A 21,522-nucleotide genomic window follows, 5' to 3' on the forward strand; every position below is an offset into this window, starting at 1 on the left:
TCAACGAGCTATCACTGCGCACGCACCTTGAGTATCTAGCATAAGGGCCTGCCCGCCGAGAATTACACCCGAGATGCATGGTGTTGCAGTGTATCACGAGAGGCCTCGGGTACATAGATCCCTATCAATGCGATGCCTGAGGCTGTGAACTCTACCCGCAAAGCTCCAATTGAGTGCAATGTGTCGGGTACATTGAAAGACCCACTTACAGCAATGCAAGGGGACTTCGCACGTCGTCACCGCAATCGCGGCCTGATGGCTCGGCGGAGGGGATTTTGACCGCTGGCAGCCTTTCAGGTTTGTGCCTAAGAGCCCGATGCAACGTGAAGGGGATACTGGGCGATGGTCTAACCTGAGCGTCAAGAATGTATGACCGGAGCACCACACACTGAATGCGACCTAGTGGCTATTTGGCAGCGTTCAACACCTCGGGCAGGACACCGATGACCGAATTTGAAGCTCCCAGCTGGAGGTTGAAGGTGATGTCCGCGTTGCAAGACTTGATGATGCAACCTAAAATCGTGCTGCGCAGGATAGTCTATGATAGGCTATGAAACAATACGAGCAGATCCGCAGGTGGGCTTCAAGTCTCTGCGCCGAACACGTCAAGAGAAGAGCAACTTGTTCAGCTGCCAGTGGGCGCTACATGAAGATCTCCGATCGCCTCAACGCCTTTTCCATGTACGGCACATGAGACGCCTTGAGCGCTTGAGCGCAGACGGTTGACGTCTGTTTTCCTCCCTTACCTGCGCAACCACTACCCTCTCTGTACTGTCTTGGCTGCTCTACTGCTCCGTTGGGTGTTCCTGCAATGCAAGAAGACGCCGAGCGAACATGGACAGCAGGCACGCTGCCGAAGGCCAGAGGAATTGTCGCTAGCAAGGCGCCAAGTATGGAACTTGAAGATGGCCGACACATTCCGAGGAGAGCTAGAGCCTACTCCCACAGCACGAGGAATTCTCTGCTTCATCACGTTGACACTTGGCTCTACAGTATACTTCCAACTACCTTGCGCTCCTCTATCCCTACGCTGGCTTTGCTCTATTGCGTTCTCAGCGTGTGGCTCTTCTCTGGCTACATAACCTTTGGGTTGGGGTACCTCTCGCGCGCCTCTGACACTCATGTTTCACCACAAGGTAACGCTCATTGGTTTTTATTTGTTGGTTATCACTCAAGGTAGATCTCGTAGAGCCGTCCGTCTTGGAATCACTCCCGCAGGACCATCTGCTATCCAAGGTCTCGTCATTGCATACTCTCACGCTGGATCCGGATGTCCTAGGCACTCAAATCGACCGCTCTGTGTTTTCTGCATGCATATGGGCTACAGAAGAGGAGCTTGACATGATTGTTCCATGGGCGGAAAGGTGGACAGGTACGAGTCATGCAGATCATGTTGTCCATTTGGCGTCACATCCATAGGTCCCTTGAGTCTTCTCGTCACGACTACGGCGTCCCGTGGCTCTCCTCGACACGGGGCTCTGCTGTCCAATCTTGTAAAACTCCAGGCGAAGAACTCTGTGCTGCAGCAGACGCTCTCGGCGCACATTCTACACCTTGGTCCCAGCATGGAAGCTCGGCCGAACGCATTCCTCAACCTAGCGCGCTTACTTTCGCCCAGTCCTCAAGCGGTGCTCTTTCCTGGCAACCTTTCCTATACGCCTCCGAAGAATCTTCACAAGAGCCTGATGGCGCAGAAACCGTACTCGTCCTCAGCTATGGCTGGTCAGATCCCAAATCGCAAGCCTGTCGTCCTCACTATGCGCGATCATACCTCGTTCCCCTTTACGCCGCTGGCTCCTCTCGTTCTCTCTCGCGATGACTCAACATGGTGCACTGAGCGGTTCTTCTACAATGTCTCGCGCTCTACGGACTGGGAGGAATGTCTCTGGCAGGTCTGGCTCGAGAATTTCGGCGATCTTGAAGTTAAAGCGCTGCAAGGTTGGATCCCCGCATTACCAGACAGGCCCGATGGTTGGCTATCCGAGAACGCTGCAATGGTGAACATTTCCTGTCGCATCGTGTGCCCACATTGGCTGAATAGTCCCGCAGAAAGTACACCGGAGGCTCTCGACCAAGTTCAGAAGCGAGACGTGCGCGCTTGCGGTTCGTAGATTCACTGCGTTACAAGACTTAGGGAGCAACGTCGACATGAAGAAGGCGCGGTGGCTTAAACGTGTTTGCCGAGGATGGAGTTCCGCTTGACCGCAAACAATTGCTTGTTTAAAAGTCACTGTTGGTGCCAAGTACTGCATGTCCCTGTATCTTCCCTTTGTGATCGCTACTACGAAATCTTGTTCACCACGACGTTGGGTACACAATATCGCAATAAGTGTTGTGGGTCACATTTTTTATATCTGCAAGTACCAGAACTGATCCCAGTAAGGGGGTGAGCAATGAGCAACTCTACGGGCAGCAAGAGTCATGTACCCTGTTCGAGGTAACTCGGATCGAAGGCGACATGCGCGCCGTGGCTCAGCGTCCCGTGATTCATTGGCGGTCGCAAGCTTTTCAAGTAGAACGCGATCTCGACATCATTTGCACCCAGATTGAGGGGACACGACACAAGCAGATCAATTTCGTCATATGATAATACACCTAGCAGCGTTGATTGATCCGAAATGACTTCCTAGTACGGTTTGCGACAGCTGCTGCAATACATGGACGTGGTTGAGTTACATTTGTTGGGGCAGGGCCTTGAGGCAACCACCTTCACGAGTACTGAAGCGAGAACCGAGGCAGCGCCACGAGGCAACTCCCCGTCCTCGAGGTACTGGAACCATGTCGGCAAGCGTTCTATGATCGACGGGTCTCTGATATGATCCCGGAGGTATTCTATCTCAATTTCTTGGACACCAGGATGTCTGATCCATAGCAAATTAGCAAGTGCACGTGCAGAAAGGGGCTTCAGAGGCATAAACGTACAAGAGTGTGAAGGAGGAAAAGAGTTCGGTGAGTATATTGCGCGGAGAGAGCTTTGACTGAATGTCCTTGAGGGCTTCTTCCTTCAAGGAGTCGATCCCATACTAGTTCCCGATTCAGAATGAGAGAAGCGGGTGATCAAGGTGGCACATACCTTCTCTGCGAGCCTATACATTGACTTCGGAGAGCAAGGCGGAGGCTCAAAGAAATCTTTCTGGTTGCGCTTACTTATATCGGGCCGCGCACGCTCCTGCGATTTCAAGGAAGCAAAAGACAGACGGCCTGAGTATGCGTAGAAGACGAAGGCCTTCCAACTGCAGAAAGAATTATCGAGGAGCCGTAGTATTGAACCATAAGACTTACGTGCGATATGCGATATCTTCTATGAACACTACGCGCCCCTGGCGGGTGAGGTTACCTTCCTTGGTTTGATCTTGAACGGGAGGATCCCTCTTCTCAGTGGTCCCATCAATTTCTCCCGCACCTCCATCGGTGTCCTTTTTGAGCGCAAGATAATCAGATTGGCAAATCCTAACTGTTTTCGAGATGGCATACCTCCAAACCAGAACTCTGATCTTTGCCCCGCTTGGCAGTGGTCGAAAGTGTATGAAGACTGCCTATAGAATCCTTGAAAATGAGCGTTTCAGAGGAGTCCTCGTCATCTGACTCGAGTAGTTCCTCCTCCAAATCGCTGTCAGAAACGTAGTCATAGTCCTCGGTGAATGGCGGTCTACTGGAGGGGTAAGGGGCATCCATGTTCGTGATGCCGCTTTCCGAGAAGCCTTTCCCGATCAGGACTATCGTACACCGTGCCGATAAGCTGAAGGAATGCGTGTCAAATAGAATGTCAGGCGACATACCAAAGTCAAAGTGCGACGATGCCTTGCGGATGAGGGCGCTGTTACCGAAGAGGGCGCGGGGAGTATCGACTCGTCCGGAGCGGGAGAGGCGGGAGAATGAATAAAACTTGACGTCCTCAAACGCCTTGCCTTCAATGCTGGCGAGCATCGCGTACTGCGAGACTTCTTCTCTAGTGGCGGTGTCCATTGGTGGCGAGATATCATGACTGTCTGCGGCAGAGGCTCGAATTGTAGTACGTTTGCCCTTTGCACGTTTTGCTGATTTTGCGGAGTTCTTCCCAGTGAGGGTTGAGGCGGTTCTGACTCTGGTTTCTAGTAGGGGATCCATGAGCAGATGAACGATATCACTTCCTGTGAGCCTGGCTTATATTCGCCGACAGGCGGCCTGCGAATGCAACCTCGTTGACGTGTGAGAAAGCAAGAGGATTTGGGAAGATCGCATGATCAAGGGAGATCGAGATAGAAGAGCACCCTCTGCCGTAGGCCAACAACTGTTTAGTAGAACATCCTACCGCAGCACAATATTGGACTGTTTGAGAAGTACTCGGCCCTGCTCACAATTCTTGATGTTCTCAGCGGCGGATGAACATTCACTGGCAGGTCAGGTCATGACGTTACAGGACACGCGAGTCCCTCATGTGTAGACCCTGCAGGGTCTACCGCAGCAATATCGACACCGGCCACCGGCTTGCGCAGGTTATGAGTGTGAAGGCGGTACGCACCCGTGCATTGCGGCTCATGCGGGGATGGCTTCCCATACTCAATGATACCCGGGGACAAAGCACCGATCATCCCCAGATCCATTCGGGTAAACATCCGGCGAAGGGAACGTGCCGAACTTGTTCGCAGAGCTCTTGGGGGGCTCGCCTTCGGCTAAGCCGGTTGTAGACCTCTTCATAGCTCGGATTTCAGCTGACAAGTGGGGCATGGGGGAGGAAGCGATGGTCCGATCCTGTTCTGCTCCTGGCCTCCGGCTGCTGTGAAATACAAGAGAGATGAAGCTTGAAAGCTTGAAGACCCAGATTGGACGTGCACGCAGGTATCCCCACTGCACAATCATGAGGTACGTCGCGGCGGGCCAACAGGTGCACCAGGCCTGGCCACCATCTAGGCGCCGGTTCGGATTCTTAGTCACAGATCGCGATGCGTCGTGACGCGGAATGTCTGCATCTGACTGAACGTTGGCGGCACGTCGGAATCATGCTCTCAGTCCCAGGATCGATACTGCAACAGACGCATAGTAGATCAGTCAAAGCCTAAGCTACTACAAGTGCTATAGCGAGCGTCCACATTAAAGTCGTTGTTACGAGATATGCCTTGACATTTGCGTAGACTCGCTACTCGGCCGTCTTCTGCTCCGATGATCCAGGCAATTGCAGACTGGAATCCGCAGAAGAATCTGACACGCCCGGCTTCGTCGAAGATTGCAGGGCGTTGAGCGTAGTGAAAAGTGATGCAAACAGCGAGGCAAAAATTTCGGACGCGCCACTGGGTACTTAGCTGATTTTGCTCCAGCTTACGTAGCCACGAGGGAAGTCGTGATTGAATCCCTGTATCCTCCATATTTGAGTGCAGATACTCGAGCTCCATATTACGTACGTCTGGATAGCTACGTAAGGGCAAATTAGCCTTATCGCGTCTGGCAATCAAAGAATCCGGACAAGAAAGGCTGACCGTGAAGTGAATGACGTGAATATCTCCTCGAGGATATTGAGGGGAGAGAGCTTGGCTTTGATGTCCTCGATGGCCTTCTTCTGCAAAGATGGGATGTTGTACTAATTGGATATCAGCCATGAGTTTCATCAAGAGGACCGGGGAGGTTGTCACCTTGTGCGCAACCCGATACATCGATTTCGGAGAGCAGAGAGGTGCCGTGTCGGACTCTGCCTTCATAGCTTGCTTTTGCAATTGGGACGCGAGAGGTGCGAAGTTGAGCTCTCCAAAGTAGGTATAGAATATAAAGGCTTTCCAGCTACAGAGGCGGGAGATGAGTCGAGACCTTTGTCGGCAGACATGAAGGATACGACGCACGTGGTGTATGCGACGTCTTTTAGGACGACCACGCGCTCAGGCTTCATGACGACCCTCTTCGACTCCGGGAGTGTCACCTCGGCCCAATCTGCTTCTCCCCTCTCTTCGCCCCTCGTTCCCGCTTCGCATCGAGTTGCCTGCACGGCAGAAAATCAGTTCTATATTGGTCGAGTGAACATGGCGACACGTGCGTACCTGGACACTAGAAGAGCCCTCCCGCTCCCCCTCCGCGCGGCCCAGCCCAATGAAGTCTGCAGGCGTCTCAAACACATCGTCTTCGTCATCCAGGTCGCTATCTGAACTATAGTCATACGAACCCGCGTCGACTTGCTGAGAAACTGGTTGCGGTGCGCCAATGTTCCGGACCCCAGGGTCGGTCTCGAGAACTAGTAAACAGTCAATATACGCCAACGCATGGGGCGTGGTCGACAAATGCTAGGTGACATACGGGGATTGAAATGAGCGGTCACGTTGCGAATGAGTGCGCTGTTCGCGACGAGTGGCAAGGCATTGCCGACGGCCTTGCGATTCCGTAGACGTCGAGAGAAAGCGTAGAACTTGACATCTTCAAAGGGCTTCCCTGTGATGCTAGCGAGGATAGCGGCACGGTGGATCCCCATGGTCAAGAGCGATGGGTCCAGGTCCGGTGCGGCCGTTCTGGTGGTCTGGGTGACAGAAGGAACAACCAAATCGACGGTCGCCTTGGCCTTGGCCTTTTTGGAGGCTAGTCTCGATTTCATCAGCTCCTTCTTGGACATCTTCTTTGGCCGGGATGGCGAGGGAGGCGAGGGAGGGACTGCAGCATCGATATCCGTACTAGGCTGACAGTCGGAAGGTTGTTTGCAGGCGGACACGTCGTCGGAAGGAATGTTGCTGGCCGGCTCGTCGTCAGGAGATTTGCTCTGGGCGGTAGACTCGCCATCAGGAGGATCGGAATCGGTACCAGGCGTGCTGTTGGTAGGCTCGGGAGCGCTAGGGTTGCTCTGAAGAAGCTGCTTGCAGAAGCGTTCGCTTAGAAAAAGATCAAACTTGCGCAGAGCAATTGCGAAATTACTGACCATGACGGCGAGTCAGATAGGGTACTGTTCCCGGAACGAGATGCGTATCTGCAAAGTACGAAGAGGCTTTATAGCGAAACGTGCACAGGTGGGAATATCTCCAGCCGGATATCTCAATCCTGAACTAGTCGCCACTCGAGGACCACTACTTCTGAGTCTTCTGTAACGTGCCAACTCGTGGGACATACACGCGTCCGCGAAGCGCCCTGAATATTCGGAGAGCACGTCAGCTCGCTGGCAGGTATGTGAACTCTTCAGGAATCGAAGGGCCAACGGCACGATCCCCATAGATAACAATACAACGAGGTCTTACTTTACGTCACCTGGCAGGCATCTCCGAAGCAGTACAAGGGGGCGGAATCTACCGCAGCACCATGGTCCCCATCTTGGCAGAGCACAATGCCTCCCATAGAGGTGAGCACGATGCCGCGTCCTGTCGAGAATGCGATGATTGAGGGCTCTCCCCTCTGGTCACCGTGACCGATCCAATCCCCCAGATTTGGGCGCCGGATGGAAGTTCAAATTCAGCTTGGTAAATATGTCTGCTGCATTCTTGTGCAGATGTCCTTCCGCCAGCGCTTCCATCCACTTCGGCAGCTCGTTTCGTATAGTTTCCTGTCGTATGTTTGCACACAAGTAGTCAATCTCCATCGCTTCGATGTCAGGATATCTGCAAGAACAGTCATTGACTGGTGAGCCCGATGATGCTAAGTTGCGAGTACTTACAGGCTCGTGAATGTACTGAAGAGTTCCTGGAAAATGTTACTAAGACATAGTTGTGACTTGATGTTGCTGGCGGCGCGCTCCTTCAGCACGGGAACGTTGTACTGGGGGGAGACGGGTCAGCCCGGGGTGCGTGTCATGAATCGGTATCGGTGAAAATGTGCCTTATCCGCGAGACGATACATCGATTTTGGCGAACATTGAGGAGGTCTGTAGGACTCTCGCAGCTGAGGGGAATATGGGCCTCGGGATCTCAACAGAGCGAAATCCCTGGATCGTCAGCAAAGCGCTGGATCCGCTCGGGGGGGGGGGCTTTGCTTACGTGGTGTGGGCGACGTCCCTCCAAGAACACAACATGACCTGGTCGCGACACACGAACGGATGATGCTGTTCAAATGCAGCAAAGTGTGGGTCAGTCATGAGTATGTATGCAATACCTCTAGTAGGACGACCTCAATCCACTCACCGACCTCTAGGTGTGCCAAATCGCTGGCGCGTAGCTTCGAGTTGCTGTCCAAGATGCCTGCCGCTTTGCTCTCCTCCAAGCATGGCACGTCTGTCAAGCCTCTATGTGCTTCTTGTACTCCAGGTTTTGCGTCCTTCAATTCCTCACAAATGTCTGCCTTACGATCCGCTCGCTCTGTCCCGCCCGAGTTCTCGCCGGAACGGCCCTTCCCGGCGCCCGACGTCTCAGCACCTTCACCTTCAAGGTCGCTATCACAGTCGCAATCGTACCCAGATGACATTGCAGGGCGGTTAGATGGATAGCCAACATCAATGTCTTTGACGTGGCCCTCCGCAAACCCACCAACAAGCACTGAAGCGATGGAGGACACAGGGTCAGATAGTGTATGAGGTAACACAACACCGGAAAAGCACTGCTTACCGTCATTGAAGTGTGATGAAGCATGTTGGACAAGGGCACCGTTGGCAAGTATAGGCAGCGGCCTGTCGATCTTGCCCGCAAGGGTACGATGCGAAAATGCGAAGAATGTAACGTCTTCGAATGGCTTGCCAGACAGCCCTGCAAGCAGCACCTGGCGGATAAGTTTCTCTTGTGGAGGTAGCTTCGGAGCAAATATAGATGTCAAAGAAAAGGAAGGAAGGGCCGAGACGTCATCAGCCCTAGGGGCCTAAGTGGTTTGGACTCGCGCTCGCAGTGACATGGTAGAGGAATCCCGGCGAACACCTTGTCGTATACGGCGGTCAAAGTATGCGCAACCGATTAGCACGGTCAGGTATATCACACATTCTGTAGGATTGGAGAGCTTGATTGTGGGGAAGGGCTCGCTGAATGGGTCAGGCTGTAGTTGGGTGTAGTGGGTTGCAATGTGCTGCGGCAGACGATGGCATCGATAAAGAAGGAAAGGCATCAGCGCCAAAATCCTCGAGACATTCGTCAATAGGTCCAATGACACATCGGACTACCGGGGATTTGGATACTCAATACTCACTAGTCTAGTATCTGCTCCTCCCGTGTGGTAGTGCTTGCTCGCGTGATATCCATCGCGCCTTGGTCCGCTGTTCGCCAATAGGACGACTGAGCGAAGACCAGATTATTCCTGCAAGTGCACGCCGTTGAACGCACATGTGGGACCGGGCTCATTGCGGGACCAACCGTCGATTTACGTCTCGTAGAAGTCTCGATTCGACATGAGCTTGAGGTCGGACGCGCTCTGGAGATGATCGGGGTCTTCGAAAAGCCGATCTCCGAACCGGAGCCCTAGACCTACAACCGCAGGCTGTACAACCCAATGAGGAGGGCAGTTCTCCTCGTAATGGTCAGCCGCCTCCGGCGGAGCGGAGGCAGCGTCAGAGGAGACGATGTTGATGGCCTGCACGGTATGTTTCATACTCTACGGTGTATGCAACTCTTAAAAAATGACACCTCGAGCCTCTGTGAAGGTCTTAATTGACCTGACATGCTATGTGGGCGAAACACCATCAAAAGGGACTCACCAGAAAGTAGGTTGTCTGTGGATTGAATTGACTGCACTAAGTCAGTACTCACAGGAAGCACAGAGAATATTGGTCCTCGTGAGCATAGCCGCATCCCACAGAGTGAATGTGAATGATATATAGACAGGAGATCCTATGCATGCGAGATTGTGGGGAGAAGTCAACTCGTTGGCTGATACAAATTAGACGCCTCCGATGACGCCGGTTCCTTCCGAGACCTATCCTGCACCATCGTGGTCAAATTCGACGACTGCATGACTACATTGCGTGAATGCATAGCATCACATGCTTACTGCAGATGAGATATAGTGGACGTCCAAGGAATCCCAATATTGTTCGTCCCAATCCCACTCACGACCTCTTCTTCGAGTCGTCCTGCACCTCTCCAGCCAGCTGCTTCGCCTTCTTTCCCTTCTCCTCCAGCACACGCAACACGTCCTCGTACGTCTCCTTTGCCAGCTTCTTAGCCTCGTCGCCCTTCTCCCGTTACACTTGCGCGAACACCTTCACGTCTGACAGCCGCTCCAGCGCCTCGTCTCCGCCCGGCATCGTACGGATCCACTCCTGCAGGCTCTGCCACCCGCGCTCGAGGGCGCGATCCCCATAGATAACACTAGTACAATGAAGGCAAAATTCACATCACCTGGCAGGCGTAGGGGTGAGCATGATGCCGTGTTCTGTCGAGGATGTGATAATAGAGGGCTGACAACTGTCTTGGCGCCTTATACGCACTCACGAACTCGGGACCCCTGCGCAACGCCACGTCGCACGGCAGTTGTGCGTTGGCCCGCTGCTACGTATGACAGTCGTACCTCGATCCACTCGAACTAAACATTGCCATGATATATAATGAAGCCATCAATTCTCAATTTAGAAGTAATGACCGCTGTTACAGTACTTCCTGACAGTACCGTAACAGCCGTAAGGGCACTTCACAGGTTCCGGACTTACACTGAGCTTGGAGATAAGGGAAGCAATGATGTCGGATGCACCACTGGGGAGCTCGTTTTTCCCTAACATTGTCAGCCATATTGGCAGTCGCGCTTGGATCCCTCTGTCCGTTATGTTCGAGTGCAGATATTCGATCTCTACATCTCGAACTTCAGGATAACTATCGTAGTGGAATGTCAGCTCTATGGTGTTGGCCTGTGATGACAAACGAGAGTTCGGCTCACAGCGAAGTGAAGGTCGTGAATATCTCTTCGAGGATATTGGAGGGGGAGAGCTTGGCCTTGATATCTGCGACAGCCTTTTCCCTCAGCGACGAGATGTCGTACTGACGACGCGTCAGGTCCACAATTCGTCGTGAACTTGATTCAGAGGATAAGATTCACCTTATGTGCAATGCGATACATTGATTTCGGAGAGCATAAAGGCGCAGCGTGGGATGCCGGCTCCATTCTAAGACTTCCTGGCTGAGATTTGAGAGGCGCGAAATTGAGCTCTCCGAAGTATGCAAAGAAGATGAATCCCTTCCAGCTATTTATAGAATGGGTAAAAACTCCAGAGACAGAGAATGCGAAGGTACGCACGTGGTGTATGCCACATCATCCAAGTGAACAACACGCCCCGGTCTCACAATTGCTTTCTTGGACTCCGATGGAAGTTGTCCCGAGTCCAGCTGGCGCGCTGGCTCGGCCGTGCTGGCGCTTTCCTCCCTATCTTTCCCCTTCGGTTCGCTCTCAGACATCTGGAGGTGGTACGTCATCTGAAGTCGTTAAGTAACATTATGTGCACGTACCTTGCGATCCTGCACGCTAGTACTACTGGCATCCACAACGCTCTGGCCAGACAGATCTTCCGTGAAATCTTCTCCCTCGTCCTCGAGGTCACTATCAGACCAGTAGCCGTAAGACTCTGTGGCCGCTGGACGAGAGGAGGGGTAGGCAGCATCCATGTCGGATACTTCGCTCTCAGCAAAGCCGGCCCCAAAGACTGACAGGGTCTACGTCAGACGAGTAGCGTCTCAGAGAAATGGCATAGACCTGACATACCGAGACCAAAATGAGGGGCAGCCTTGAGTACGAGCCTGCTGTTGGCGACAAGGGAAAGGGGGATATCGACGGTCCCGTTCTGTGTCCGGCGCGAGAAGGCGAAAAACTTAATGTCGTCATATGGTCGCCCCGTGATGTTGGCAAGGATGGCTGCACGTTGAATATCACTGGGGCTGAGAGACTCGTCCTGCATGGCCGGGTCAGTGCTGAGCGGGACAGTGGGTATGGCCGGATCAGAATCTGAAGGCGTCGCGGTAGCCTTAGCTCGCTGCCGGGCGGCAAATTTTGAGAGTTTTTTCTTTGCAGATTTTTGGGGCGCGCCAAGAGTCGAGGAGCTGTCCATGGAAGCCGAACGGGTAGTGGCAGCCTGCACGATTCCTAACATGCACACACGATTTTTATACAGCGTCGTTGAGGTGGGAAGATCGACCAGGATCTCACCCGTAACAGAGGCAGGCTGATCAGCATGCGCCCGCGAAGTCCTCCTGCGTTGATCATCAGGCCAAATCGAGAGCGAAGACGCGTTGAGCCCTGCGAAAAAAGGTATCCAGGACGAAGAAGTAAGCCAGAGGGAGTAGCCATTACGTTACGTTCGCGGGGCTGTAGAACCCTATCAACCATGAGGCCCGTACCTACCGCAGCACACGATGCCGCATGTCCACATCCACAGGACTGGTTTCTGCCCTACCAACCGCATGCATGCGTACAAGACCTGGCTATAGATCGTCCAGGATGGTGGGTGCTGGTCCGGCCCTCCCCAAGTCTATTATACCATCGCGTAAAACATACTGTACTTCGGCCCGCCGTTGATGTAGTAACGAAGGACCGTCTCCTATTCCTGAAATGGTTTGCACGATGCTTGACAAGAAGGCCGAAGCGGATGAATGTATCCGACGGCCGTGCCAAGCTCACTGGGAAATCAGCGTCATGCTGGTGACCGCGTTGACACGTACCGAGTTCAGACTCCTTTTAGCAAAAGGAATGCGCAACATCAAGCTCTACAGTGTGTGAAACTCTAATTTTGACACCTCGTGCCTCTGTGAATGACTTGATTGACCTGACATGCTATATGGGCGAGATGCGATCAAGAGAGACTCACCAGAAGGTAGTACGTCGTGCATTAAGTTGACTGCACGGCGTCATACCAAGCGAACAGTACTCACGGCCGCGCATAGAATATTGCTCTTCGTTGTCATAGCCGCATTCCAAGAGTCAATGTGCGTGATCCATAGGCAGAAAATCCTATGTATGCGAGATTGTGGGGAGTAGTGATGCAAAATAGACGCCTCCGATGACGCCGGTTCCTTCCGAGACCTATCCTGTACCATCGTGATCAAATTCGACGACGACATGAATAGATTGCATGATTGCATATCATCACATTATTATTCCAGGCAACATAAGGTATACGTCCCATAAATCCCGATGTTCATCCCAATCCCTGAAAAGTCACTCACGACCTCTTCTTCGAGTCGTCCTGCACCTCTCCAGCCAACTGCTTCGCCTTCTTTCCCTTCTCCTCCAGCACACGTAACACGCCCTCGTACGTCTCCTTTACCAGCTTCTTAGCCTCGTCGCTTTTCTCCCGCGACACTTGCACGAACACCTTCACGTCCGGCAGCCGCTCCAGCGCCTCGTCTCCGCCCGGCATCGTACGGATCCACTCCTGCAGGCTCTGCCAGCCGCGCTCGAGCTCTTGGCTGCCCTGCTCCTCCGCCTCGTGCGCCTTCTCCTTCACGAAATCCCTGAGTTCGTTCATCTTCTCCTTGTTCTTCAGGGCGTCGCCTTGTGCGAGATCCTTTATGCGAGAGAAAAGCTCTTGCGTGCTGGAGGAGCCTCCGGTGAGGCCCGTGGCACCGGCGGCGATGAAGGCGGAGGCGTTGTCGTTCAAGAGCTGCTTGATCTCAGGAATATTGTCAAGGTACGGAGACGCCTCCTCTATCGACTTATTCCAAGCCTCTTGAGAGGACGCTTTCACAATCTTGCGGACCTCGGAGGTCTTCGACTGGACCAGCTCGCGCGCTTGGTTAATGTTGTCCTGCGAGAAACCCTTGCTGAAGATCTCACGTATCTGTCAGAAGAAAAGGGTTAAGCAAAATGCTCCTCCCGCTATCGTAACAGGGAGATGCGTATACCTACCTGCTTGGCCGTGTCATCGAAGATCTTCTTTGCCTCCGGGCCCTTCGATTTTGCGAGTCGCTTGAATTCTTCGTACCCGCCGCCAAGCTTCTCCGATACCTGCGGGTACTTCTCGCTCAGCGAGCCGAACGCGTCCTTCCCGGCCTTCTTCCCTAGCTCTTCCAGCTCCCCGCTTCGTCTCCTTAGCACATCAAGCACCCGCATCGCGGTGCTCGCGTCCATGGCGCCCGAATCGCGGATGATGACGCGCACCTCCTCGTAGCCGTCGCCGACGACGCGATTCACCTCGTCGCCATGCGAGTCACGCAGTTGGTCGATGGTATCAAACGCGGCGTCGATGTGCGGGCGGGCGCCAGGGATGACGACGAGGTACGACTGAGCGAAGCTGCGGAGGTAGTCGAGGGCCTCGTTCGGGTCCTTGGGCGTCTTCTCAGCGATCGCCTGCTTGGCCTGCTCGTAGTATTGTGCAGCCTTCTGGGTAGACTGGACGACTTTCTTCGTGCCAGAGAGGTGGTACCACGCATAGACTGCAAAGTAATCAGCGACGGCTCATCCGGACGGTGCTGCCGAGACTCACCTCCGAGGAGCACCACTGAACCACCTGCTAAGCCGGCTGCAAGATGGGAAGCATCGTATGATGTTGACGAGCCCGTCCCCGACCCAAATCCTGTGGAGGACGACTGGAAGCGCTGGGAAGTACGCCTGCCCGCGACGCGACGTGCGACGACTGGGTAGCGACGAAGCACGGTCTTGCTCGTGCTGCGGAGAGTTGTGGAAGCGGCGTACATGGTTGGAGGTATGAGGGTGGTAGACGTGACCAGCGGAGGCCAACCACTCGTGCTTTATAGAGGGCTGTCGTGGCCCCGACGCGTCGCGCGCTCTGCTGCCGGTGACGACAGCAGCAGCGTGGCTGCACAAGTGACGTCACATGCACTGGGCGTTGAGTAGACGCCCAGCAATGGATCGGGTTCGATGCAGGTTTCAAATATTGGCCGGTGCTCGTCCGTCTGCCCCGCTTGTACGTATCGCTGCAGAGCCCAAGTCCGGCTAGTGGCGTCTAGACCAGTAAAGGTAAACCGTATACATCCATGCTCCGGCTTGTATTGAGCAGACGCTATGAGATGGAACTTGAAGTAGCCTTCCACAGCCCGGGGGCCAAGGCCTTGCTGACCGCGGGCCTGACCAGCATCTCATTGCGCCACCTGTCGAAAGCCAGTGACCAAGACAGTCCAAAAATGAACTGCAACACTGCAGAAATCGCACTTGTGGACATTTAAAATCTCCCTCAGGAGGTCGCATGAGGAGGCGGACAGAAGGAACGTATTGCCAGCTGCAGTAACGGGTTCACTGTCAATCCACAACCAATCGAGACGGAACAGTGGACGTACGTGACCAAGCTCAGGACTACGGCGATGCACTTCTCCCCAACAAGCAAACGTTCCTCGCCAAGCACACTCCGTCCAGGATGCCGAGCACGCGGAGGATCCGTTCTGGTAGGGTTCAACAGCAATCGGGAAATTATATGGGCTGTGCCTTCTGAATCAACCCATTTGACCCAAGTGCGTGCTGAGTCGCCAGGAGAGTAAGTCCATCGCTGAAACACCGAGCCGCGAGGAGTAAGGGACAAACATACCCTTGACCAAAAGCTTGGGAATACAGCCACTGTCTGATACATCTGGTCCTTGAGCTCATGCAACGAGTTCCTGCGCTCGTTGTCGTATTTCGTGGCGTTGCCGATTGGCTTCCTACATGATACCTGTGTTTTTTGGCGGGCTTCCGGTCGAAGTGCATGGCAGGCAGCTAGCCAGAGGCAGTAATTGTTGCTTTTGTGATCAATCAGCGTCGGGGTGCGTCCGTTGAGGTTGTTCTTGATGCGTTCGTCGCTCTTGTGTTCATTTTTGGCGATACTCCAGGGACAATCTCATCCATTCCCAGCTCCGCGAGGACGATAGAGACCTTCCTGGACGCGACCTAGGTGAGTCCGGTGCTCAGAGAGAAGCTCAGCTATAGTGCAGGGCTTACCAGCCGTTTAGGGAAACACCTCGAGTGCCGAAAGGAGTAAAGTGGTGCTTGCCGCAGGCCGTTGCAGCTTCGTTGCTGTGGACCGACGGAGGTCCAAGTGTGCAATGGTCGGACCACACGGAGCCTCTTTGTACCATAGCCGCTGTCAATGCAATCAGGGACATAGTACATGTACTATCAAGCAGCAGAACCCTAGAAAACATTTAGATGGACCAGACCGTCCGAACGGCAAGCCAACGCGCCCCACGGCTAGTACGACGAATCGGGCTGGCACCCGGGCCCATCTAGTTCGTCTGAACCTCCAGGGTGAATAAGGATTCTAGTCAAAGGAGTCAAGCCTTAGCACGCCCGCAGTATCACGCTTAGAAAGCTATCTCAGTCCGTGCCTTCCGACTGCTCGAGACTGGTAGGGTCTGGTGAGTCTGTGTCGTTCGTACATTGTGAGCGCTTAACAAGCTCCCTTCGGCGACGTGAAACGCGGTACATCATCTCCGCACAACTCGCGTTTTGAAATGAGATTCTGTAGTTTTGTGTGTCAGGATACCTGAGTTACCCGAATAGCTTCTGATCCTAACAAGGGCAAACAACCCGATATGGGCCGTCGGTACGGGCGCCCGTCTAACGAGCCACAGCCGGACTTCATCTCAGCACCCTCCCTACAGTCGAACTTTGTTGTTCTGTCCCGTTCTCTGTCTGGGCTCGACGTTCACTCTCCCACACACTCTGAGCTTGCGTCACTAATTGTGATCATGTCGAACAAACAGGGCGCGTACGGCGCGCGGGCAGGCGACACCGACTTCCGCAAGAAATGGGACAAGGAGGAGTACGCGGAGAAAGCGCGGAAGCACGACCAGGAGGAGAAGGAGCGCATGCAGGAGAACGAGGAGCTGCTGAAGCAGGGTGCGCTGCGTTCCCGTGTCTCAGTCTCAGTCCGCTGTTTCTCCCGCTCACTCCTTACATGCGTCACGGTGCCGACGGGATACAGGCAAGAAGCCGCGGCGGGGGCGAAAAGACGACCTCCCCAAACCGACCGAGCTGATGAAGCGGCGCGAGGGCTCGCTGGACCTCGACAAGAACCTCAACAAGACGATCGTTGTGCAGAATACGGGCAACCGCGGGCCCGGCGTTCCTGGGTTCTATTGCGAGACGTGTAATCGGACATACAAGGATAGCGCAGGCTATCTTGACCATATCAACGGTCGTGCACGTAAGTGTTCGTTCTCGATGCGCTCCAGACAAGGTGTGAAGTCGCGTCGTAGACTTGCGTGCATTGGGCCAGACGACCAGGATCGAACGCTCCACCGTCGAGCAAGTCCGGGCGCGAATAGCTTATTTGCGCGAAAAGACAAAGGAAGCGTCGAACGCCAAGTCGTTTGATTTCGAGAAGCGGTTAGCGGAGGTGCGTGAGCGGGAGGCTGCTCTTCGTGAGGAGAAGAAGACCGCCAAGAAGGCGTTGCGTGAACGCGCACGCGTGCAGCTAGCACAAGAAACCGCCACGGCGGCCCCAGATGCCCCCAAAGACAACAAAGACATGATGGCCATGATGGGCTTTGCAGGGTTTGGAACGACCAAGAAATAGGAATACATCCGGATACTGTCCCACTTCGCTTGTTTGCTTGCTTGCTCGCACACGTCTCACGCTTCATGCTCGAGGACACGGCTACATTTGTATTCTAGATGCACAACATCACTGTATTACACTGCTTACTTGTTCTTCAAACAGTCAGGCCCAAAGCCACGGGGGCAAAGCAACATACCCTCCACCTCTCCGTCTATCGCCACGCCAAAGAAAGCGTGAATTTCACATCTGCGATCTCTTGCTCCTCCTCCGTAAGTACCTTCCTGTCTGTCCCACGTTCCGACACACTCCTCGGCACGCTCCTCGTAGTCTTCTGGATCGTCTCAGCGTACGCCTCGACGGCCGCGCGGAGGTCGTCCCCGGCACCTTCCTCGAACGCGTAGTACACATCGACGTCGTCCGTCGCCTGCAGACCCGCACGCTTCCGGAGCTTCTGCACACGGTTGATGAACTCCCGCGCGAGGTACTCCGTCTGCAGCTCGGGGTGCACAGTGACGTCGAGCCTGACGACGACCTCATTGTCCGTGTTCGTCGCGTGCGTCGCGTCGCCGCCTTGCGCCTGCTCAGGCAGCTCGATGTATCGCTGCACGGCGAGGTCGCCCGCAACAAGCTCGATGCCGTCTACAGTGAGCTTGCCCGTCTCGACGTACTTGCGCACGCCATCGCTCGGCACGTTCGGAAGCGCGTTTTTGACGCGGCCGAGGTCCTTGCGGAGCTTGCGCCCTAGCACGGCCCAGTCCGCGACTGCGCGGTACTTGACCCCCGCTGCGGCCTCGTCCGAGGTGAAGACGATGTCGCGGACGTTGAGCTCTGACTGGACGTAGCGCTCGAGCTCCTTGACGTCCTCGAGGTACTGCGGGTCTGCGTGGAAGACGAGGAGCTCCTGGAGCGGCGTCTTTAGCGAGAGGTTGTGCCGCTCGCGGACGGCGCGGGTGAGCTCAATGACGGTTTGCATGCGCTTCACTCTGCGCTCGATAACCTCGTCGAAGTACTCCTCCTTGACCTCGGGGAACGGTAGGAAATGGATGGAACGGACGTCGCCGGCCTTGGGGGCCTCGGGGATGAACTCTCGAAGACCCTGGTAAATGTTCTCAGTCAGGAAGGGTGTGTATGAGGACTAGAAGTCAGGCATCAGCACGACTGCAGGCATATCGCAGTAACAGGAAGGCCAGACATACCATCGTCTGGCACAGCGTAAGCAGCGTCTCGAAGAGGGTGTTTAGAGCAGCCACAGTATCCTCCTCGCCATCCTCCCCCTTCAGTCGTCTCCGGTTGAAGCGGATGTACCAGTTCGTCAGCTCGTCCACTAGGTCGAGTAAACGTGGGATGATCGTATACAATCGGTACGCCGCCATCTCCTCGCGCACGAGGCGGATGAGTGACTGGCAACGCGCGAGGATCCATCGGTCCATGACGTTAGACGAGAGCTTCGCGTGAGCGTGGTAGACAAACCGACGGCCAGTCGTCTTCTGGAGGAGGGCGGCCTGCCCGAGGAAGAAGCGGAAGGAGTTGAGCCAGGGGAGGAGGACGCGGGAGACGACTTCGCGGACGCCTGCCTCGCGGAAGCGAAGGTTGTCGCCGCGGACGATCGGGGAGTTCACCAGGAACATGCGTGTCGCGTCCGCGCCGTACTGATTGATGATGTGAATTGGGTCGGGGTAGTTCTTTAAACTCTTGCTCATCTTCCGGCCGTCTCTGTCGTTGTGGTTAGACATGATGAAGGATGATAAGGGATCGTGACGACTCACTCTGCAAGCACGAGACCATAAACAATGAGGTTCTTCCATGGCGCCTTGCCAAAGAGGTGAGTTCCAAGCACGAGCAAGGTGTAGAACCATCCACGAGTTTGGTCGATGCCCTCCGCGACGAAGTCCCCGGGGTATGTATTCTCGAACAGCTCCTTGTTCTCGAAGGGATAGTGATTGGACGCATAGGGCATACTACCTGACTCGAACCAGCAGTCGAAGACTTCCTCGACCCGCTTAAGCTGACCCTTGCCCTTCTTCGACGGGATGGTGATGTGGTCGATCTTGTCGCGGTGGAGGTCGGTGATCCCCTTGACCCCGGACAACGTCTCCAGCTCCTCCACGGATCCTACGCAGACGATCTTGTGGCCGCAAATCAGGATTAATATTTCTTTGCAGGACCCAAGTCGGCAGACATACCTCCTCCATGTCCTCGCTGGCCCACAAAGGGATGGGCGTGCCCCAGTACCGATTCCGCGAGACGTTCCAGTCGCGCGCGTTAGCGATCCAGTTCCCAAAGCGGCCGTCACCAACATGCTGCGGTACCCATCGCGTCGCGCTGTTGTTGGCGACGAGCTGGTCGACGATAGGCTGAACGCGGACGAACCATGCTGGGATGGCCCGGTAGATGAGGGGAGTGCCGGACCTGAAACGGTGCAATGAGTCAGCAGAAACTAGTTGAACAGGTCGTGTCCTACGCACCTCCAGCAGAAGGGATATGAATGGTTCACAGTGGACTGGACGATGAGACGTCCCTTCGCCTTCAGCACCTTCTGGATCTCCTTGTCCGCAGCCTGAATCGGAGTCAGCCAAGGTCAGTATAAGATTTCATAGTCTCATACCTTGACATGCTGGCCTTGGAAGTCCGGGACTTGCGACGTGAACCGACCGGCGTCATCGATGGGACAAGGCGGCATGTCCTCAGGACGCAGGACGCCGTGCGCGATGGCGATACGATGGTCGTCCTCACCGAAGGCGGGAGCCTGGTGAACGATGCCGGTGCCCTCGTCGGCTTTGACATATTGGTCATTCAAGACACGGAACGCCCTGTCCTCGAACTGCAGTCGTTCAAGTTAGAATAGTGCACCCTCATGGTTCGCTCCAGGCCGTAATCGCACCTGCTCCGTGAAGTACTCAAACAACGGGACATATCTCCAGCCTTTCATATCCACACCTTTGTAGCTAGCGAGCTTCTTGAATTTGGCCTTTTTGGGGTCCTTGTACAGCGTCTTGAGCAGACCCTCGTAGATGATGAAGTTTTGGTCACGCTCCTCGTCGTGAATTTTGATGTAGGTAAAATCGGGATTCACACAGAGTCCAAGATTCGACGGGAGAGTCCAGGGGGTGGTCGTCCACGCCAGAAGCGAGGTAGAGCGGTCATCTACAAGGGGGAACGCGACGGTCACCGCGGGATCGTTGACGTCCTTGTATGCCAGGTTTGCTTCGAAATTAGAGAGAGGAGTTGTGCATCCAGTAGAGTACGGCATGACGCGGAGACCGCGGTAGACCTGGCCCTTCTCGTGCAGCTGCTTGAACGCCCACCAGACGGATTCCATGAAGCTCGTGTTCAACGTCTTGTAATCGTTGTCGAAGTCGATCCAGCGCCCCATACGCTCAACGGTGTGGCGCCATTCGGAAGCGTACCTCATGACGATGGCACGGCACTCATCATTGTATTTGTCGAGACCCATCTTCATGACATCGTCGCGGGAGGTGATGCCGAGCTTCTTGTCGATCTCGTGCTCAACGGGGAGACCGTGGGTATCCCAGCCAAAACGGCGGATGACATGGTGTCCGCTCGCATGTGCATGTCTTGTAACGATGTCCTAGTAGAGAATTGAGCGACACCCGGGATCGAAAACAATGTAACATGGCGAGGTGGGCGCACCTTGATCGTCCCTGCAAGCAAATGTCCGTAGTGCGGAAGACCAGTAGCAAACGGAGGTCCGTCGTAGAACGTAAACTCGGGCTTTCCTTCCGAGAGCTTCAGACTTGTCTGGAAGGCATCGATCTCTCTCCAGTATGCGATGACCTTCTCTTCCTCCTTGGCGAAGTTGAAAGGCGCAGACACTGCGTAGAACCGGCTAGATCAGGCGTGCACAACGACCGACTGTCGCTTACTCACAATTGTGCGGTGGAAAGGACATGATGGTCAGATTGTTGCGGAGGCTGCAGGCCTCCAAAAGGTTTATATGGTCGCGAGGATGCGAAGAGCACGTCGCCCGAGTCAGGATTACAAGTTCTTGAGCTGGACGGATAAGCGCGCGAAGAGATCATCTCAGATCTGATCGCTCTGTACCATCGAGTTGTATGGCCGGCCCGGAGCACCCGCTCTACTTAAGTAGGACATCTGTCATGTCTTGCATGCAACAACAACCACAAATGAAAACCTATGGGTTATCGAACTCGCGGATATGGACATTCTGCACTGGAGAGTACAGTAGTTTAGACCGCAGCCATACTGGTAACGTCCACAAATCGAAAAAGACGATC

General features: G+C 54.5%; 7 protein-coding genes across 7 annotated transcripts; 2 read left to right on the plus strand and 5 right to left on the minus strand.

The window, feature by feature from the left end:
* Positions 1–1,251: 1,251 nt before the first annotated feature.
* DICSQDRAFT_50967 (uncharacterized protein) lies at positions 1,252–2,202 on the plus strand (the record flags this gene model as incomplete). The annotated part of the gene is made up of 3 exons (XM_007361664.1): positions 1,252–1,372; positions 1,420–1,997; positions 2,050–2,202. Coding segments are annotated over 3 exons (852 nt in total), but the record flags the coding sequence as incomplete, so codon positions are not given.
* Positions 2,203–2,626: 424 nt separating this feature from the next.
* Positions 2,627–3,966, minus strand: DICSQDRAFT_166143 (uncharacterized protein; the record flags this gene model as incomplete). Its single annotated transcript, XM_007361665.1, has 6 exons — positions 2,627–2,861; positions 2,923–3,023; positions 3,074–3,233; positions 3,283–3,416; positions 3,475–3,716; positions 3,780–3,966. 6 exons carry the CDS (start codon positions 3,964–3,966, stop codon positions 2,627–2,629), a joined length of 1,059 nt encoding a protein of 352 aa, XP_007361727.1.
* A 3,006-nt stretch (positions 3,967–6,972) lies between these two features.
* DICSQDRAFT_152376 (uncharacterized protein) lies at positions 6,973–7,538 on the minus strand. Its single transcript, XM_007361666.1, has 2 exons — positions 7,182–7,538; positions 6,973–7,074 (listed from the first exon to the last, which is right to left on the minus strand). The coding sequence occupies exon 1, from the start codon at positions 7,517–7,519 to the stop codon at positions 7,340–7,342; it is 180 nt and encodes a 59-aa protein (XP_007361728.1). The 5' UTR covers positions 7,520–7,538; the 3' UTR covers positions 6,973–7,074; positions 7,182–7,339.
* A 2,848-nt stretch (positions 7,539–10,386) lies between these two features.
* On the minus strand, positions 10,387–12,745 carry DICSQDRAFT_132628 (uncharacterized protein). Its single transcript, XM_007361667.1, has 8 exons — positions 12,644–12,745; positions 11,986–12,581; positions 11,545–11,922; positions 11,292–11,485; positions 11,083–11,240; positions 10,885–11,029; positions 10,726–10,826; positions 10,387–10,661 (listed from the first exon to the last, which is right to left on the minus strand). Exons 3-8 carry the CDS (start codon positions 11,885–11,887, stop codon positions 10,421–10,423), a joined length of 1,182 nt encoding a protein of 393 aa, XP_007361729.1. The 5' UTR covers positions 11,888–11,922; positions 11,986–12,581; positions 12,644–12,745; the 3' UTR covers positions 10,387–10,420.
* Positions 12,746–12,937: 192 nt separating this feature from the next.
* On the minus strand, positions 12,938–15,104 carry DICSQDRAFT_152378 (uncharacterized protein). Its single transcript, XM_007361668.1, has 3 exons — positions 14,261–15,104; positions 13,684–14,210; positions 12,938–13,615 (listed from the first exon to the last, which is right to left on the minus strand). The coding sequence occupies exons 1-3, from the start codon at positions 14,469–14,471 to the stop codon at positions 12,998–13,000; spliced, it is 1,356 nt and encodes a 451-aa protein (XP_007361730.1). The 5' UTR covers positions 14,472–15,104; the 3' UTR covers positions 12,938–12,997.
* A 1,350-nt stretch (positions 15,105–16,454) lies between these two features.
* DICSQDRAFT_143786 (uncharacterized protein) lies at positions 16,455–17,284 on the plus strand (the record flags this gene model as incomplete). The annotated part of the gene is made up of 3 exons (XM_007361669.1): positions 16,455–16,605; positions 16,691–16,912; positions 16,965–17,284. 3 exons carry the CDS (start codon positions 16,455–16,457, stop codon positions 17,282–17,284), a joined length of 693 nt encoding a protein of 230 aa, XP_007361731.1.
* Positions 17,285–17,477: 193 nt separating this feature from the next.
* DICSQDRAFT_50584 (uncharacterized protein) lies at positions 17,478–21,176 on the minus strand (the record flags this gene model as incomplete). The annotated part of the gene is made up of 9 exons (XM_007361670.1): positions 17,478–18,401; positions 18,463–18,979; positions 19,033–19,391; positions 19,450–19,675; positions 19,732–19,823; positions 19,872–20,087; positions 20,148–20,855; positions 20,918–21,099; positions 21,155–21,176. The coding sequence occupies 9 exons, from the start codon at positions 21,174–21,176 to the stop codon at positions 17,478–17,480; spliced, it is 3,246 nt and encodes a 1,081-aa protein (XP_007361732.1).
* Between the last annotated feature and the right edge of the window lie 346 nt (positions 21,177–21,522).

This window comes from Dichomitus squalens (genome assembly GCF_000275845.1).
Source record: "Dichomitus squalens LYAD-421 SS1 unplaced genomic scaffold DICSQscaffold_3, whole genome shotgun sequence".
In the NCBI taxonomy this organism is placed as follows: domain Eukaryota; kingdom Fungi; phylum Basidiomycota; class Agaricomycetes; order Polyporales; family Polyporaceae; genus Dichomitus; species Dichomitus squalens.